We start from the raw sequence: 18,708 nt of genomic DNA on the forward strand, positions 1-18,708 counted from the left end.
ATTTCTGTCCCCTGCTCAGACCCTGACAGCCCCCCGCTGTGATTTGCCCCCCTCAATGCTTTTAAACCCCCCCAAAGAGGAGGCAGCAAATTGTAACCAGAAGTGAGGGCAGTGGCAACAGCGAAGGTTACCAGGCATGCTGTTCGGGCGAGTATGCTCAGTGCTCCCAAAGTAGGGAATTGGGAGCAGGGGCAGTTTGTGTCATTACAAAGGCAGCAGCAAGAGCAGCTTTGTTCTCCCATCCTCCCCGCTAAGGCTCTCACTGAGCATGCGCAGTAATCGCTGCTGACCCCTCTCTCCCTTACCTGGGCTGGAGAGGGCGGAAGCATCCCCTGGAGCAGTCTGGGAGATGTAGTTCCTGACTCTCCTGGGAACGGAAGTGACGTTAGGTGAGGGGGGGGAGGGGACGAGCCGGGCTGCGAACGGGCGCGGAGCGCTGCGGCTTTGTCTGGCTCGTGCAGTGGTGTGGGAGCCTCTCCCGGAGCTGGAGAAGAGTTTTGTGTCTCTCGGCTCTGGGCATGCGCAGATGGCGGGGGAGGGAGAGTCCCGCATGCGCAGAGGCAGCGCTCACCCGCTGCTGCTCCCTGGCGCTGCGGGGCCGGGCGGAGCAGGAGGGTCTGTGCCGGGGAGACCCATTAACCCCCCCGTGCCCGGCTCGGGCCCTGCTCCCGCTGGGGCCGCCCCGGGCTCTGCCCGCCCCGCTGCGGAGCTGCAGCCTCCAGGTACCGGAGCGAGCCCCGGGGGCGGGGCCGGGCGGTGACTCTGCCCCAGTGTCCGTGGGGGGGACCCGGCATCTCGCAGCGCCGGGATCTGCTCCCTGGGGCAGCGCCCGCGGGGGGCTCGGAGCTGCTGTCCCCGCAGGAGCCCAACGCCCCCGGCCCGGCCAGGCTCTGCCCTGGGGCCCCACGGGGTGTCCCGGGGGGGAGTAGGGTTACCATACTTCCGGATTTTCCCGGACATGTCCGGCTTTTTGGGCACCAAATCCCCGTCTGGGGGGGAAATCCCAAAAAGCCGAACATGTCCGGGAAAATAGGGAGGGGCTGGCGGTGCTGGGCCGGGGGCCGGGCCGGGCCCGGGCCGGGCCCGGTGGTGCTGGCCTGGGGGTGCTCGGCTGGGGACTGGCGCGGGTCCGGCACCCCAGGGCCCGAGCCGAGGCAGGCTGGAGACGCTGGGGCTGGGGCCGGCCGCCGGAGGGAGCCACTCGGTTGGGGGGGGGGGGGGCAGACTGGGCCACGCCTCCACACACACCCCCCCCCCCCCCCCCCCCCCCCCGCTTACCTGCTGCCTGCTTCAGGCTTCCTGCGAATCAAGCAGGAAGCAGGGGAGGGGGCGGAGTTGGGGTGGGGACTTTGCAGGAAGGGGTGGAGTTGGGGCGGGGGCAGGGCTGGGGCCCTGTGGAGTGTCCTCTTTTTGGACACTCAAAATATGGTAACCCTAGGGGGGAGGGGACCAGACCTCACTGGGGTCCCTGCATGGGGCTGGGCGGGGGTGGCCAGGCGGAGGGGGAAACCTCGGAAAGGGGCGGATGGAAAATGTCTGTGCAGCCTGGACATGGCCAGTGGAGGAGAAGAGCCGGTGACCCCCCGAGGAGCAGGGAGAGAAAGCGGGGGGGCTGAGATCCCCTTGGATTTACTGCTGCCCCCTCCCGTGGGGACCCCCCATCCTCTCCAGCCCTGCCCCCTTTCTCTCTAGAGAGCAAGGAGCAACATCCAGGGTGATTTCTCCCCCCCCCCCTTTCCCTCAAATCCCTGAGAAGGTCCCTATCCCCTCCCCCGATTGTTCCCCATTTTCTCTCCACCTTGCCAATGTCCAGTTCAAATCTCAGGTTTGGGGTGTTTCCCCCCATTTTTACTTGCAGTGATTTGTCCTTATTTAGGTGAGAAATGGTTCCCCTGAGTGATTTCTGAAATGGGAAGAGGGTTACTGGGCAGAGGCTGGGAGAGCCCTGAGACAGGGATACCTCTGGGCTCAGCTGGGGGGGCCACTGTCTGCTGGCAACAGGGCATGGAAAGGCCCAGGAAAGGAAGGGAGGAGCAAGTGCCCCCCATAGAGTCAGCCCAGCCCCAGGTTTCCCAGTCCCAACTACTTTCCCCAACTACGAACCCAGCAACTCCCACCACTGCCTGTCACATTTCCAGACCCCAGAGCCAGTGACCTTCTGACTCCAGCTCCACTCCTTTCCCCTGTGAAAGCAGCATCACCCAGGGCTCCCTGCTGGCCATGTGAATGTGAGGCAAGTAGAATCCATCCCATTCTGTTCTTGATTGAATATCGCTGTATAATCCCCTCAAATTTCCCCTCCTTTCTCTTGAACTGTTGAATGGTGACATAAAATGTCCCCAGATGTTCGTGCTTCTCTCTTATATTGGCAAATATTTAGTTTGTGCCCCATTTTTCCCTCAGTTTTGAGCTACTGATATCTAATTCTTGAAAATCTTCCTGCTTTTCTCTCCAGGTGTTTGACTGAGATCAGGGCTCTTATCGGACTGAGCGTCGCCCAGGTCTTGCCTGAGATCAGGTCCCCCAGTGTGCCAGGCCCTACACAAACCCTGACCACGTTTGGTGCACTCGTGCCAGGAACTGCACAGACCCCTACAGAGAGGGGTACAGAGAGAGCAGGGACCTTGTTGTGCCGGGTGCTACAGTGACCCTGACTGAGTTCTGAGCCCCTGTTGTGCCAGGCCCTGCAGAGACCCCAACAGAGGTCAGACCCCACTGTTGTGACAGGTGCTGTGGAGACCCCAACTGAGCTCTGCGCCCCTGTTGTGCGGGGCACTGTAGAGACCCCATCTGACATCAGACCCCTGATTGTGCCAGGTAAAACTGAGACTGGGACTGAGATCATTGCCCCCCTTGTGCCAGTGCACGACTGTGGCACAGATTTCTGCCTCCATTGTGCTGGGAGACCTCAGCTGAGATCTGTGTCCCCGTTGGGCCTGGCACTGCACTGATCCCGACCCAGATCACACCCCACCACTGTACTGGGCACTGCAGAGACCCTGACAGAGATCCTGCCCCCACATTTTGCCAGATGCTGCAGGGACCCCCCAAAAAATCAGGGATCCTGTAATGCTGGGGGTTGCAGAGCCCTTGACTGAGATTAGGCCCCTGTTGTGCAGGGCTCCTGCACAGACATTGACCAAGATCAGGGTCCCCATTGTGACCGGTGCTGCACACACCAAGGGTATCTCTACCCTGCCATTAAAAACCCACAGCTGGCCCATGCCAGCTGACTCAGGCTTACGGGGCTCAGGCGAAGGGGCTGTTTAATTGCAGTGTAGATGTCTGGGCTCAAGCTGGAGCTGGGCTGTAGGACCCTGCGAGGTAGGGGGGTGCCAGACCTTGGGCTGCAGCCAAAGCCGGAACATCTACTCCACAATTAAACAGCCCTGCAGCCTGAGCCGTGTGAGCCCAAGTCAGTGGGCACGGGCCAGTCACTGGTGTCTAATTGCAGTGTAGACATGCCCACAGTGACAGAGTCCTTGCCACAAAGAGCTCAAAGGCTAAATAGGCCAATGGTGGGAGGCGACTCTCCATTTTACAGATGGGGAAACTGAAGCTCAAAGAGCTGATGTAATTTGCTCGAGGTTGCATGGAGAATTTGGGGAAAAACTGGGAACTAAACCCAGATTGTTTGAATTCTTGCCTCTCATCTTAACCCGAAGCCCAGCTTGTGTGGGTGTACAGCGTTGTTTTGGTCAGAGTGTTTGCATTGCATTGGTTTCCAAGTGAGGTTGTGGAATTTCCCTCATTCGAGGTTTTTAAGACCAGGTTAGAGATACATCAGTCCGGGAATGTCTAGGGATACTTGGTCCTGCCTCATCACAGGAGCCTTAAGTAGATGCCTCGCAAGATCCCTTCCATGCCTACATTGAAATAATTCTGTTTTGTCCTGTGTCCTGTTCTATGCTGAGCTGTTTTGCATGGTGCCATTTGGAACTCTGATGCACCATGTTTTGTTGCAGTTTTATGGTGCATTGTTTTGCCTCATCTTGTTTGATGCCTGTGTTGTTTTGGTTTGAGTTGAGCTATTTTCCATTGTGTACTTTTGTCCTAGGATGTCATAGTTTGCATTGTCTTACTTTCTTTTCCTTTGTATTGTCATTTTATGCTGTGGAGTTGTCAAGGCTGCTTCCCCACTCTGAACTTTAGGATACAAATGTGGGGGCCTGCATGAAACTTCTAAGCTTAACTATCAGCTTAGATCTGGTCCGCTGCCACCACTCCCAAAGTGCTAATTCCCTTCCCTGGATAGCCTTGAGAGACTCTTCACCAGTTCCCTGGTGAATACAGATCCAAACTCCTTGGATCTTAAAACAAGGAGAAATTAACCATCCCCCCTCCTTTCTCCCACCAACTCCTGGTGGATCAAGATCCAACCCCCTTGGATCTAAAAACAAGGAAAAATCAATCAGGTTCTTAAAAAGAAGGCTTTTAATTAAAGAAAAAGGTAAAAATCATCTCTGTAAAATCAGGATGGGAAATAACTTTACAGGGTAATCAAACTTAAAGAGCCCAGAGGACCCCCCTATAGCCTTAGATTCAAAGTTACAGCAAACAGAGGTAAATACCCTAGCAAAAAGTTCATGTACAAGTTGAGAAAACAAAGATAAAACTAGCACGCCTTGCCTGGCTGTTTACTTACTAGTTAGAAATATGAGAGACTTGTTCAGAAAGATTTGGAGAACCTGGATTGATGTCTGGTCCCTCTTAGTCCCAAGAGCGAACTCCCCCAAACAAAGAGCACAAACAAAAGCCTTCCCCCCCACCAAGATTTGAAAGTATCATGTCCCCTTATTGGTCCTTTGGGTCAGGTGTCCACCAGGTTACCTGAGCTTCTTAACCCTTTACAGCTGAAAGGATTTTAGAGTCTCTGGCCAGGAGGGATTTTATAGTATTGTACACAGGAGGGCTGTTACCCTTCCCTTTATAGTTATGACAGGAGTGTAGGTTGTGTGTGGTTTGTTTGTTTTTTTCTGAATTGCCGGACATTAAGTTCTGGTGGGTTTTATTCTGTATTTTGTGTTTTAATATATTGCATAGCATCATAGACATGTAGGGCTGGAAAAGACCTCAGGATGTCATCAAGTCCAGCTCTCTCTGCCGAGGCAGGACCAAGTATATGCAGATTATCTCTGACAGAGATTTGTCCTACCTGTTCTTAAAAAACTTCCAGGGAAAGAGACTCCACAGTCAGTCTTGTAAGACTATTCCAGAGCTGAACTACCTTAGCTCTGGTGACACCCACACAGATTTTAGTGCTGAGTGGCTCTGGAGAGAAGGAGTCCCCAGTGAGTGGGCAGCTGGGTAAAGAGACTAAAGTTGGGAGGAGAAACATAGACGTGTTCAAGGTTACCCAGTCTGTCCGTGATAGAGCTAGAAATAGATCCCAGTTCTAGTGCCACCGTACTGCTGTTTTGGGAACTGAAGGTCTCTGTCACACTGGTGTTTTAGAGTGGTAGCCGTGTTAATGTGTATCAGCAAAAACAACGAGGAATACTTGTGGCACCTTAGAGACAACACATTTATTTGGGCATAAGCTTTCGTGGGCTAAAACCCACTTCATCAGATGCATGGCGTGGAAAATACAGTAGGCAGAATATGCACCGTACATGAAAAGATGGGAGTTGCCTTACCAAGTGGGGGATCAGTTCTCACGAGTTATTGAATTAAAGTGGAAGTGAGCTATTATCAACAGGAGGAAAAATCACTTTCGTAGTGGTAATCAGGGTGGCCCATTTAAAACAGTTGACAAGAAGGTGTGAGTAACAGTAGGGGGAAATTAGCATGGGGAAATTTAGTTTTTAGTTTTTGTAGTGACCCATCCACTCCCAGTCTTTATTCAGGCCTAATTTGATGGTGTCCAGTTTGCAAATTAACTCCAGTTCTACAGTTTCTCATTGGAGTCTGGTTTTGAAGTTTTTTTTGTTGAAGAATTGCCATTTTTAAGTCTGTTATTGAGTGTCTAGGGATATTGAAGTGTTCTCCGACTGGGTTTTGAATGTTATAATTCTTGATGTCTGATTTGTGTCCAGTTATACTTTTGCCTAGAGACTGTCCTGTTTGGCCAATGTACATGGCAGAGGGGCATTGCTGGCACATGATGACATATATCACATTCGTTTTAGACACTGGTGTAAAACCTTAGTATAGACAAAATTTACACTGTTTGAAGGTTTGGGGTGGGGGCGCACAGTGACCTCACTGAGGCCTGGGGCTGGCTGAACAGTGTAGCTGGTAATGGAGGGGCAGCAGTGAGTGCTGGAGGTATGAGCCAGGAGCACAGCCCCACAGGACTGGACACTGACTTCTCCTGACCCAGGGGACACCCCCCCAGCTGTGTGCAGGGACTGCAGCTGAGCTTCCCTTCCAAGACAGCCTGTGCATCCATGGACAAGCCACCTCTTCCTGCAGCCTAATACAATGGGGTCTGGGGACCTTTCCAAACTGCAGGTGATGGGGCTCTGGTGTTACCGGGATCTATTCCTGGCTCTGTCACTGACCTGCTTGGTGACCTTGGGGAACTCACAGCCCCTCTGTGCTTTCCTCCTACCCATTGTCTACTTGGGTTGTGATCTCTTTGCGCAAGGACTGTCCCTCTCTGTCTGTGCAGTGCCCAGCACAATGGGGGTGCTGATCTCAGTCAGGTTCTCTGCCATGCGCAGCACGATGTGGCCCTGATTTCCATAAGTGTCTGTGCAATGCAAGGCACAGTTTATAGACTCTCAGACATTAAGGCCAGAAGGGACCATCATGATCCTCTAGTCTGACCTCCTGCCCATCGCAGGCCACAGAACCTAACTCACCCACTCCTGTAATAGATCCCTAACCTCTGGCTGAGTTAATGAAGTCCTCAAATCATTATTTCAAGACTTAAAATTACAAAAAAGTGCACCATTTACACTAGTTTAAACCTGCAATGACCCATGCCATGCCCCATGCTGCAGAGGAAGGCTAAAAAAATATCCCAGGGTCTCTGCCAATCTGTGTCTGGGCAAAATCCCTTCCCGTCCCCAAATATGGCAATCAATTAGACCCTGAGCATGTGGGCAAGACCCAGCAGCCAGACATCTGGGAAAGAATTCTCTGTAGTAACTCAGAGCCCTCCCCAGCTAGTGTCCCCAGGGCTGGCTCTGGCTTTTTGACCGCACCAAGCAAAAAGAAAAAAAGGGACGGCCAGAACGGCAAAGCAAAAAAAAAACCAAAAAACCATGCGGTCTGGCCGGAGCGCGGGTGCAGGGGGACCGGCTGGGGGGGGCGGGAGACAGAGAGAGAAGGGGGCGGCCAGGGCTACAGCAGGGGCGCTGCCATGCGACCCCTCCCGCTGCCCCGCCGCCTGCTGCGAGGGCTCCGCTCCGGTCTGTGGGGAGGGAAGGAAGAGGACTGCCCTGCAGGGCGCTCTGGTTCTCTGCGCCGCCGCCCCCTATGGGGCGGCCGGAGTGGAACAAGAACAAAAAACAAAAAAACCAACAACAAAAAAAGCGGCCGTGCCACCCTAGGATTGGGCAGAATGCTGCCTCCAACAATCTGTCGCCCCAAGCACCAGCTTGCTCAGCTGGTGCCTGGAGCCGGCCCTGAGCGTCCCATCACCAGCCTTTGGAGATATTTGCTGCTAGCAGTTGCAGATTGACTACATGCCATTGTAGGCAGTCCCATCATACCAATCCCTCCATAAAGGTATCGAGCTCAGTCTCAAAGCCAGTTAGATTTTTTGCCCCCAGTGCTCCACCAAGCGACTGTCTGGAAAGTTCAGCAAGCCAGAATGTCCCATCAAAGACAAGCAGGGAAAGTCTATAACAGAAATAGAACAACAGATGAACAGATGGGCGGAGCACTTTGAGGAACTCCTAAATAGACCAGCACCACTAAATGCACCAGACATTGACCCAGCCAACGAAGACCTTCCAATCAATTGTGATAGACCTACCAGAGATGAGATCAGAAAAGCCATCACTATGATGAAGAACAGGAAGGCAGCTGGACCTGATGATATTTCAGCAGAGGCCCTGAAAGTAGATCTGGATGCTTCAGTGGAAATGCTGTACCCCGTTTTTGAGAAGATATGGGAAGAAGAAGTGATTCCGGCAGACTGGAAAGAGGGATACCTTATTAAACTCCCCAAGAAAGGAGACCTCAGCAATTGTGCCAACTACAGAGGAATCACACTTCTGTTGGTACCAGGGAAGGTCTTCAACCGAGTTCTCTTAGAGAGAATGAAGGATGCGGTCGCTCCACAGCTACTAGATGAGCAGGCAGGTTTCCGGCAATCGATCATGCATGGACCAGATAGCAACGCTCCGCATCATAGTCGAGCAGTCTATGGAATGGAACTCCTCGTTGTACATCAACTTTGTTGACTATGAGAAAGCATTCGATAGCGTGGCTTGAGAGACTCTCTGGAAGCTCCTTCGGCACTATGGCATCCCAGCAAAGGTGGTTAACTTGATTAAGAACTTATATGATGGCATACACTGTAGAGTGATCCATGGAGGGCAGCTTACAAACAGCTTCCAGGTGCGAACCGGAGTCAGACAAGGATGTTTGTTGTCACCATTTCTCTTTCTCCTTGTCATTGATTGGATTATGAAGACATCCACTTATGAGCTCAGGAACGGAATCCAGTGGACGTTGTGGACCCAGTTTGACGACCTGGACTTTGCCAACGACCTCGCATTCCTTTCGCATAGCAAACAGCAGATGCAAGAGAAGACTAATGTAGTGGCAGCCATGTCATCACAGGTTGGCCTCAACATCCACAAGGACAAGACCAAGATCCTCAAGATTAACTCCATCAGTAATGACCCAGTCACACTGAATGGAAACCCTCTGGAAGAAGTGCAGTCCTTCACCTACCTAGGCAGCATCATCGACCAACAGGGTGGCACGAACGCAGACATCAAAGCAAGGATCGGTAAGGCAAGAGCAGCTTTCTTACAGCTCAAGAACATCTGGAGCTCCAGAGAGCTGTCTTTGGCAACAAAGATTAGACTGTTCAATTCCAACGTGAAATCAGTCTTATTGTATGGAGCTGTTAACCTGGAGGACAACTAAAACAACCACCAGGAAGATTCAGACCTTCATAAATAGTTGCCTTAGAAGGATTCTCCAGATCCTCTGGCCAGACACCATCAACAACATCTACCTCTTGGAGAGGACCCGTCAACTTCCAGCAGAGGAAGAAATTAGAAGGAGAAGGTGGGGCTGGATAGGACACACACACTACGCAAGCAGCCAACCAACATCACTAGACAGGAATTGCGGTGGAACCCCCAAGGCAAGCGGAAAAGAGGCTGTCCAAGAAACACCTGGCGACGCGACCTTCATGCTGATAGCATAAAAATGGGCTATACCTGGAACCAGCTAGAGCAAATGACCCTGGATAGAGGACTCTGGAGATCTGTGGTTGGTGGCCCATACCCCGATTGGGGTGACAGGCGTGAGTGAGTGAGTGCTCCCCTTGGGAGGCTGTTCCAAAACTTCACTCTGATGGTTAGAAATCTTCGCCTAATTTCAAGTCAAAACTTATTGATGGCCAATATCCATTTGTTCTAGGGCCAAAATTTGTGCTTAACCTAAAGAACTCCTCTCCTTCACTGGTATTTATCCTTCTGATGTATTTATAGACAGCAATCGTATCTCCCCTGAGCCTTCTTTTGGTTAAGCTAAACAAGCCAAGCTTTTTGAGTCTCCCCTCATAAGGCAGATTTTCCATTCGTCGCATCATCCTAGTACAGGAGTGGACAAACTTTATGGGCTGAGGACCACATCTGGGTGGGGAAATAGTGTATAGGGCCGGGATTGGGGTGTCGGAGGAGTGCGGTATGCAGGAAGGGGCTCAGGGCAAGGGATTGCAGCAGAGGAGGGGTGTGGGATGTATGAGGGGCTCAGGGCAGAGGGTTCGGGTGCACACGTGCAGGATGCAGCAGGGAGTGCAGGGCAGGGGGTTGGGGTGCAGGAGGAGTGTGGGGTGTACGAGGGAGCTCAGGGCAGGGGGTTGGGGGGCAGGGTACAGGAGGGCCAGCTTACCTCAAGCGGCTCCGGGGTGGCAGCAGTGCTCACCGGTGGGCCAGGGCTGTCTCCTTGCATGCCTGCCCTGTCCCCGGCCCCGCACCGCTCCAGGAAGCGCTGCCCTTGCCTCGCCTCCAGGTACCTCCTCCGAAGTTCCCATTGGCCGCGGTTCCCCGTTTCATGGAGCCCTCTGCCTCCCCTCCTCCCCCTCCTGGGAGCCGCAGGGATATGGCGCCGGTGGTGCTGTGGGCCAGATTCAGCCCGCGGGCCATAGTTTCCCCACCCCTGTCTTAGTAGCCCTTCTCTGCACTTGTTCCACTTTGAGTTCATCCTTCTTAAACATGGGAGACCAGAATTGCCCACAGTATTTCAAATGACGTCTCATTGGTGCCTTTTATAACAGTACTAATTTTTATTGCTTATTGCAAAAAATCTTGCACTATTAATTTTCATCCCATTTCTATTACTCCAGCTTTCAAGGACATGCAGATCATCTTGTATGATATTCCTGTCCTCCTCCATATTGGCAATCCCTCCCAGCTTTGTGTCCCACTCCCACTTTTTGTGCCAGTGTCACTAATAAAAATGTTGAATAAGATCAGTCCCAAGACTAATCTCTGAGGAACTCCACTAGTAACCTCCCTCCAGCCTGACAATGCACCGTTCAGTATGACCCCTTGTAGTCTCCCCTGTAACCAATTCCTTATCGACCTTTCAGTTCTCATATTAATCCCCATCTTGTCCAATTTAAGGAATAGTTTCCCATGTGGAACTCTATCAAATGCCTTACTGACATCCAGATAGATTAGAGCTATTGCATTTCCTTTGTCCAAAAAATTAGTTACCTTCTCACAAAAGGAGATATGGTTTCTCTGGCACCATCTACCTTTTGTATCTCCATGTTTTATTTATTTATAGTGCTGAAGGCTGGAAGGAACTGTTAGCAATAGGCTGAGAATGGCCCTATGGAGGTGGGGGAGGGGATGGGATGTTGGAGGTGTTTCTGGGATTTTGTTTTGTAGGAGGCCATGTCTCTGCTCTCTGTGGCCATGGTGCATTCCGTACTAGAGCAGCACGTCAGCAGAGCAAACGCACACCCCATAGCTCCGTCTGGAACACGCAGCATTCACTGCCAGATGGAATGGGTGATTTTTCAGGGGCTCAGCTTGATATGCCTGGCTGGGGTGGATTCACTTGGACGAGGGTCTGGGGCTCTGATAGTTTGGGATGTTCCTTTTTGCATAGTCAGTTCTTTCCCTTTATTGTTTTACCCCCACCTATGCCCAATGCCACTCTCTTCTTAACTTGCTTTGGTTATTTCACTTCCAGCTTTTAAATGGGATCTAATAATTGCAAAGCTGAATGAAAGATAAAACAAACAGAACCATTTGAATTTTGGCACATAGATGGCAGAACTACCTAGTGAAGGTCTGCTGTAATTACCTGGTTATCTATAGCGTTTTCTGATGTCAAAGAGCCAAAAGCGCTTTTTAGGGTGAAAGGGCTTGTCAGGTGTTTGCTCTCTAGGGAGCATGTCACTGGCCAGGGCTTTCAGTCTTTCAGGAGTGATACGCTGGATTGTATTTAGTAATCTCAAAATAAAAGGTTAAGACTGCTGGTTCACAATATCCCATGAAATCTTTCAAACGATTATACAAATAGACTCTAATGCTATTAAAACAACATGGCATTAATACTGATTCAAAACTGAAATTAAAATTAGGAGATAAACACATGAGAAATGAACTGACACCTAATTTCTATTTCTTAATGCCTGAAATTTTGACATTCATTCACACCATTTTTTTTTTTCAGAGCAATACACAGCACACAGGCAAGTTAATTAATGAAAGCATGCCAATTATTGACTGCTTTGTGTTGTATAAGCATCTGATTAAGCACCCATTTAAAACTGTACCACTGTAAGTGAAAATGCAACAACACAGCTTAGCTCCAATGTGTTTAAATGTGAATGAAGTTTCTAAATTAAATATATGGCAGGATGGTAAATAGGGGGGAAATGCACCGAAGTGCCTCTACCCAGTCCTGTTGATTTCTTGTCCCAATCCCCCATGAATTTTGGCCTCTCAGTCAACTCTGCTCCCAGTCCCACATCAGCTGTGCCCGCTCCCAGCCTAACCCATTTCTACTGCAGTTCTTTATCCCCTTCATCCAATCAGGGGGTTGGTGCTGCAGCAACCAAGGCACCTGTGTTAATCACTGTCTCACATACTGGGGCTATTTAGATAAATCGTTACTGAGTTATCAGAGTTACTGACTCTGGGAGGTGGGAGAGAGGAGAGGCTGAGAGGGAGTTTGCTCCCCACACTCTGTAGGGCCATGTTCCACCCTGATAGCTTCCATGTTACCTCATCCTCCACCCTCCGCTATGTGTCTCTGCCCATATGTCAGAGTGTCACCTGATCATAATGCCACTGGCCTCAGCAGAGCTCCCAGACAGGAGCTACATCACGATGGGGTTACGGTACTGAGAGTAAAATACATCACAGGGAGGGTGTAATTATTTTCAAGGCAAGCATTACAGTCTAGAAAGTGAAAGAATTAAAGTACTTCATTAGTTAAAAGGACTGGATTTTTCTTAATTGCAATAATATGTTTTCAGTGTACACACAGATGAAAAAATATTTATATAGGTAAAATACAGAAATGCTTCTGAAGAAAGAGTTTGATTTAAGGATATTTACACTGTATATTTTCCATGTGACATTGACAATTTGTGTTTGAACAGTTATAAAGATTTGGCTTTTTGAATCTCAACATTTACTGTAATTAAATAATTGTTGTCTGACTACCCCCATAACATCCCACAGCTCTGAAAATTGAAATTGTAAACACTGAAAAAAGGGCTTAAAGATAAATATCAATATCATCAATTGAAATAAAAAAAAAAGAAATAGAATGAATTTTGCCAAACTCACTTAACTGCAATCACTATATGCTAGGGCATGAAAATTTACAGCTAAGGCACCCACCCTTAATTCTGCCCTGTAGTGACACCAGGCAATCACCATAGGGCAACGAATAAGGCATTTTAGTGTCTAAAGTCCCAGATTAGATTATACCGATTTGTAAAGACATGAGAACTTTCTCTCAGGGTATCAACTTCACTGGGTTGTTTCTTTTAGTGGTAATTCCCAGAAGTCAATAGATAAATAACATTCTCTCAGTTCTGAAATGGCCTTTTCAGATTTCTGGGTAGTGTCTATAATGTTGCACTAAGGGCCAGGTCCCCGGAGAGACGGAACCTTGGTTTCATTTTGACTTGTCCATGCTCAGCAACTTCCGGAATTTGGTTCAAAGTATTTACATGTTTCCCTAGCCTGTTCTTAAAAGTGCTGCTATAGAAAGTGGGGAGGGGCAGGAACTCACTGCAGGATCAGTCGCTGTGTACCTTAAATATTTATAGCTCATTGGGAGAAGGATGGGGATTGGTGGGTGTCTGGGGATTTAATAATAAACACACAAATATCGTTCTTAATGAATTTTCAGCTTCTAATTCCCGTAACCTACTAATTATCCCTGGCTGCCCCCCAGCATTCTGGGGAGGGAGTACTAGTAATCTCCTTTGGTCAGTGTGGAACCTAAAGCACAAGGATCTTTCAGTGACTGGCTCAAAGTCACCCAGAGTGAAATTCACTTCACTGGATAAATCCCTAGTTGCTGGGCTCTGCAGAGGGGTGAGGAGGTGAATTCCATTCCTGGGCATGGACACCCCCCAGTCCTCACTCTGATCTCAGACACTACCCCAACCTTCCCCTGCAGTGATGGACCCACTTGATGTTGCCAGAGCCATCTGCCATGGGACCTACAGGGGACAGAGGCCCAGCTCCAGAATTGCTACCACTGTCCACAGCCCCCATGCTGTGCTAGAGTTGCCCTGGCTTTCCACTCTGCAGATGGGTCTAGCTGCCTGGGGACCCAGCCCAAATGCCCACCACACAAAGGTCTTCACAACATCCATCCAAGGATGGGGAAGGACAATCGGGGGCTGGCTGCAGTCTCCCCTTGATGCTGTGAGAGGAACTGGGTGGTCCCTCATATAGGACATAAACATACCCACAGGTAGAAGGGAAATGTTGTTTCTTCCAGGGGCTTGAAAATGTTTGTTTTAGAGTCCTGAGCTCTGTCTTCCTGTTTGTCTCCTTCTGCCACTTTCAGGTCTCTTGGAGAGACAAGGTGGGTGAGGTAATTTCTTTTAGAAACAATTAAAAATCCCTCTCTTTGATATCCTAGGACCAATATGGCTACAACAATTCTTTTCCCTTTGTACCCCCTCCCACTCTCACCTCCCCCTCAGCTGAGACTGTCCTATGTGATGGGAAAATAAGGATTCAGTCTTGTAACTGGATTGGGTTTTGTCAGCACTGATGGGAGTGAAAGCCTGTGTGCATTAATGACAGCAGCAGCTCTGGGACTCGGAGACATAAGGAGAAGAAATGAGAGTGAGCAGGTTATGTTTGTGCAGGGTGTGAGTTACTCGTGGGAATTCTGAGATACTGCATACGCACAGAATTCACATCCAGCGCAGAATTTCTTTATTTTTTTTTTTGCATGAAGAAAATAAATTCTGCTGAGAACTGCTGCCGTTCTGCCTTTCACCCACGCTGTGGCACCAGAACAGGCAGAAGCCAGCTGGGTTCATCTTGGTGGGAGATTTTTGCCCTCAGCTGTACCCCAAATGGGTAGAGAGTTAGTGGGTGCAACTTGGGAGAGTCCTGAGACATGGCTGCCTTTGGTGGTGGGGACAGAGTGGTCATTCTCTACTCACAAGAGTGTGTGGAAGGGGCACAGGGGGAGCAAGTGTCCCTCACGGAGACTGCCTGGTCCCAGCTTACTCAGTGCCAGCCACTTCTTCCCTCACCATACCCCAAACCTCTTCACCCCTCCAACTATTAGCTGCCAGTCTTCCCTCACTGCTACCCCTTCCTGACTGGCAGAGAAACTCTAAGCTGTAGCCCCTTCTCTTTAACTCTTTAAAGTTGCCTTGCCCAGGGCTTTGCTCCCTGTGTGAATGGCAGGTAGGGATGGGGAGCCATCACTTTCTGCATATTTACTGAACATTCATCTAGTCACTGACACCTTCATTAATCCTATGGAGACTGCCCAGCCCCAGGTTATCCAGTCTCAGCTGCTTCTGCCCCCCACCATAGCCCAAACCTCTTCACCCCATCTTCCCTCGCTGCTACCCCTTCCTGACTGGCAGAGACCCTCTAAGCCAGGGGTGGGTGAGGGCTCCACCCTCTGGCTGAGGCCTTGGGGCACTTTCTTCCTCTCTCGGGGTACCACGTGACACAGCAAAAAAGCCAACTGTCGGCAAATAAGGGTAAATAAAGGAATGAAAGAAAAGAAACGGGTGGGAGAAAAAAATGTGGACAGAGCCCATCAGAATATGGGCCCTTCTTATTTCTGGGAGCCGTGGGGGCTTCTCAGTCCTCTTCAGAGTTGACTGGGTCTCCTGGGCAAGTTTCAGCCTGCTCCCTCTTTGAGCTCTGGGGATCCCCACCCTCCCTCAGTGAACCCCAGAGCCCGGAATGCTGCCAGCCCGCTCTTTGGGGCTGGAGATGCTCCACAGACAGTTCCTTTCCCAGGGTGGCCCCCCCTCTGAGTAGAGCAGGTCTCTCCTATTAACTCCTGCTCCAGTCCTGGCATGGTTTGCAGGTGTGGAGGGACTGGGCCAGTCCACACTAAAGCAGGAGTTTAACCCCTTCTGTGCCAGCATGGTGTTTATATAGCCCTTCACAGGCACCCAGGCCCAGGGAATGGCCCCCTATCAGCCCCATGCCTGATGTGGTAGGGCGACCCACTGGCAGCGTTGTCTTTGAGGGTGCTGCTCCCACTCCCTCCCCTCCCCTTTTACTGCCACTACAATCCCTGCCACCTTCACTTCCTGAGGGGTGACCCCCAGAAGGTGTGTTTTGTTATCCCTTTCACTACCCCCCCAGGATCTGTTATACACCATCTGTCACTCACCTTTGTCTCAGGAGACAAGACGGGTCATGGGGCGTGGGTGATGCTATGCTGCAGCTCCATCATCACTGAAGGAGTGGCAGCCTTGACCCTCCTTGAAGGTTGCCAGGATGCTGATGTGCACTGGAGGAGAACTGGGGCTTGACTGAGTCCATAGACCATTTGGCCCACGCTGTGTTACTGTAAAGGCTGCTCTGCATTGCTGCCAATTGCTGCTGGTGGTGTTGCGCCCGTAAGTCTCTGTAACGCTGTCTTCAGTGACTCGAGAGCATGAGCACCAGCCTCAGGCAGACTGGTAAGAAGCAGGGAAGAAAACCCAAATTCGTTGCGAGGCCTATATGTAGATTTCACCAACCAAGTATCCAGTGTAAACGCTGCAGGCACTGTAACGGGATTAACATGGAATCACAGACAGTCCCTTTGGGTCATCCCATATATCTCACCACGCAGATGAGCTCACCTTTGTGACAGATGGTCCCTTACACCAGGGGTTTTCAACCTTCTTATTTTTGAGCCCCCCCCCCCCCCCAACATGCTATAAAAACTCCACGGCCCACGATAACTGATTTTCTGCATAGAAAAGCCAGGGCTGGCGTTAGGGGGTAGCGAGCAGGGCAACTGCCTGGGGCCCCATGCCACAGGGGCCCCCACAAAGCTACATTCCTTAGTCTTTGTCTTTAGCTCCAGGTGGTGGAGCTCAGGGCCATGGACTTCAGCCCCATGTGCTGGGACTTCAGCTTTCTGCCCTGGGCCGCGGCGCGTCTAATGCTGGCCTTGCTTGGCAGCCCGCCTGGTAACTGCTCATGGCCCCCCAGAGGGCCCCAGATCCCTGGTTGAGAACCACTGCCTTACACCAAAAATCACAGCAATATTCAGGTTACTGCCAATCCCAAAGGACCAGTCATTTTGTTAGGTGAATTGAATCTTAGATCTCACAAGAAAGACAACACTTGTAGCCAGTCCTGTCATAACCTGCATTAAGATTTATTTAAGAGGAAATGAGAGTTGTTTACAAAGTTAAAAGCAGGTAATCATATAGATGCAGACAAGTTAGTCTTAAATTTCAAAAGGTAATAGAAGCTTCTATAATAAGCAAGCCCTACATATTCTTTAGGATTAACCCTGGCTAAGCAGCTGGGGATCCCTTGCTTATGCTTAGAAACTTTGCCCCCCTGAGTCCAAGCAGCATACAGATAATCAGTTTGTTCTGTATGGGGTTTTTATGCCCTTCTTGCCATGTGCTCTGAGCTGCAAACTCAGCTAATGGGAAGTCAAGAGCACAACAACAGTCTTTTGTCTTCTTTAACATCCCATAATAGTCTATCTGGTGTTGATGGACCTTTCCTGCCAGGCAGGATGTAATGCATTCTGTTGCCAATCAGCACTTCACCTCGGTAAAGTCTCTCTCCTGTCTGCTGATTTACATAGCCAGAGAGGCTCACACTGCAACTAGTCAGATATTAACCAGTGGTGAGCTGGAGCCGGTTCCCACCGGTTCGCAGGAACCGGTTGTTAAATTTAGAAGCCCTTTTAGAACCGGTTGTCTCTCTGAAGCACCTGGCATTGGCCAGTGAGCTAGATGGACCATTGGTCTGACACAGTGGGCCGTTCTTATGTTCACAGTCTGTATCAGGAGTATCTACTCATTTGGACTCACTGGGGAGCCACAGAAAGAAACAAGGTGTCCTGAGGCAAGAAGGCCCAGTCTCAGAGCCCTCAGGATCATGCTTGCCAAAAGCTAAAACTAGGCCCAGCCCATGAAAGGGGGTACTCCCAGGAGAGACTGTGTAAAGGCTGGAGCATCAAAGAACTTAGTAAACCTGAGAAAGCTGCCTTGGGGACAATGACAGAGAGAATCCCCCAAAGTGACTCCTTTGATTCTGCTCTTCTGTGGCATTTGGTTTATAGAATCATAGAACTGGAAGGGACCTCGAGAGGTCATCTAGTCCAGTCCCCTGCACTCAAGGTACGACTAAGTATCATCTAGATCAGGGGTCTCCAAACTACGGCCCATGGGTTCCATTTGTCCGGCCCTCCAACCAACAGGGGAGAAGCGAACAGCTGAGTAGGCATGCCGAGCAGGCAGGGGGAGGGGCTGCTGGCAGCAGCTCACACGGGGCAGCAGCACAGCTGAGCTGTGCAAAGGGGTGAGTGCCTCTAGGAGCCAGTGTTCCCCCAAAAGGGGAGTCAACTTAGGGGAGAGTCATTGCTTCAGCAAAGTAGGTACAGGGAGAAGCAAATAGGCAGGCTGCAGGCAGGGGGAGGGCCTGCCGGCAGCAGCTCGGGTTGGGGGGATAGCTCAGCTGTGCTGTACAGAGGGGTGAGTGCCTCTGGGAGCCAGTGTCCCCCCCAAAAGGGGAGCCGACTTAGGGGAGAGTCATTGCTGCAGCCAAGCAGGCACGGCCCCCTCCCTTAGGAGTAAAAATACAAGCCAGGTGCTTAATTACATCTCCAATAAATGGAGTAAAGAAGATGGAAATTAACAATTTCATAATGGTTACATTTTAACTACATCACTAATAGAACCAAACAGTATTTGTATGATACAAATGTGTGAGTTTTTAGAAATAAAATTTTTAAAAGTTAAATGATTTTTAATGTATTGACAAATATTTTGTGTGATTTCACAGTACCTGCATCGATTAACTTTTATACCTGATTTAGAATTTAATGCAACACTGATACAGTAGAATAGTGTTGTTTTTGAATGAT

The 18,708-nt window shown here is 50.3% G+C and overlaps 1 protein-coding gene across 1 annotated transcript in view; it reads left to right on the forward strand.

Annotated features, from left to right (window-relative positions):
• Positions 1-511: 511 nt before the first annotated feature.
• The window catches only part of LOC128822991 (zinc finger protein 436-like), a 38,008-nt gene continuing 19,811 nt past the window's right edge, over positions 512-18,708 (forward strand). The window contains exon 1 of the mRNA XM_054004953.1: positions 512-722. Coding sequence (XP_053860928.1) covers positions 519-722 — 204 coding nt within the window. The 5' untranslated portion in view covers positions 512-518. The remainder of the gene's footprint in view (positions 723-18,708) is intronic.

The sequence above is a fragment of the Malaclemys terrapin genome, chromosome 15 (assembly GCF_027887155.1).
Source record: "Malaclemys terrapin pileata isolate rMalTer1 chromosome 15, rMalTer1.hap1, whole genome shotgun sequence".
Lineage (NCBI taxonomy): Eukaryota > Metazoa > Chordata > Testudines > Emydidae > Malaclemys > Malaclemys terrapin.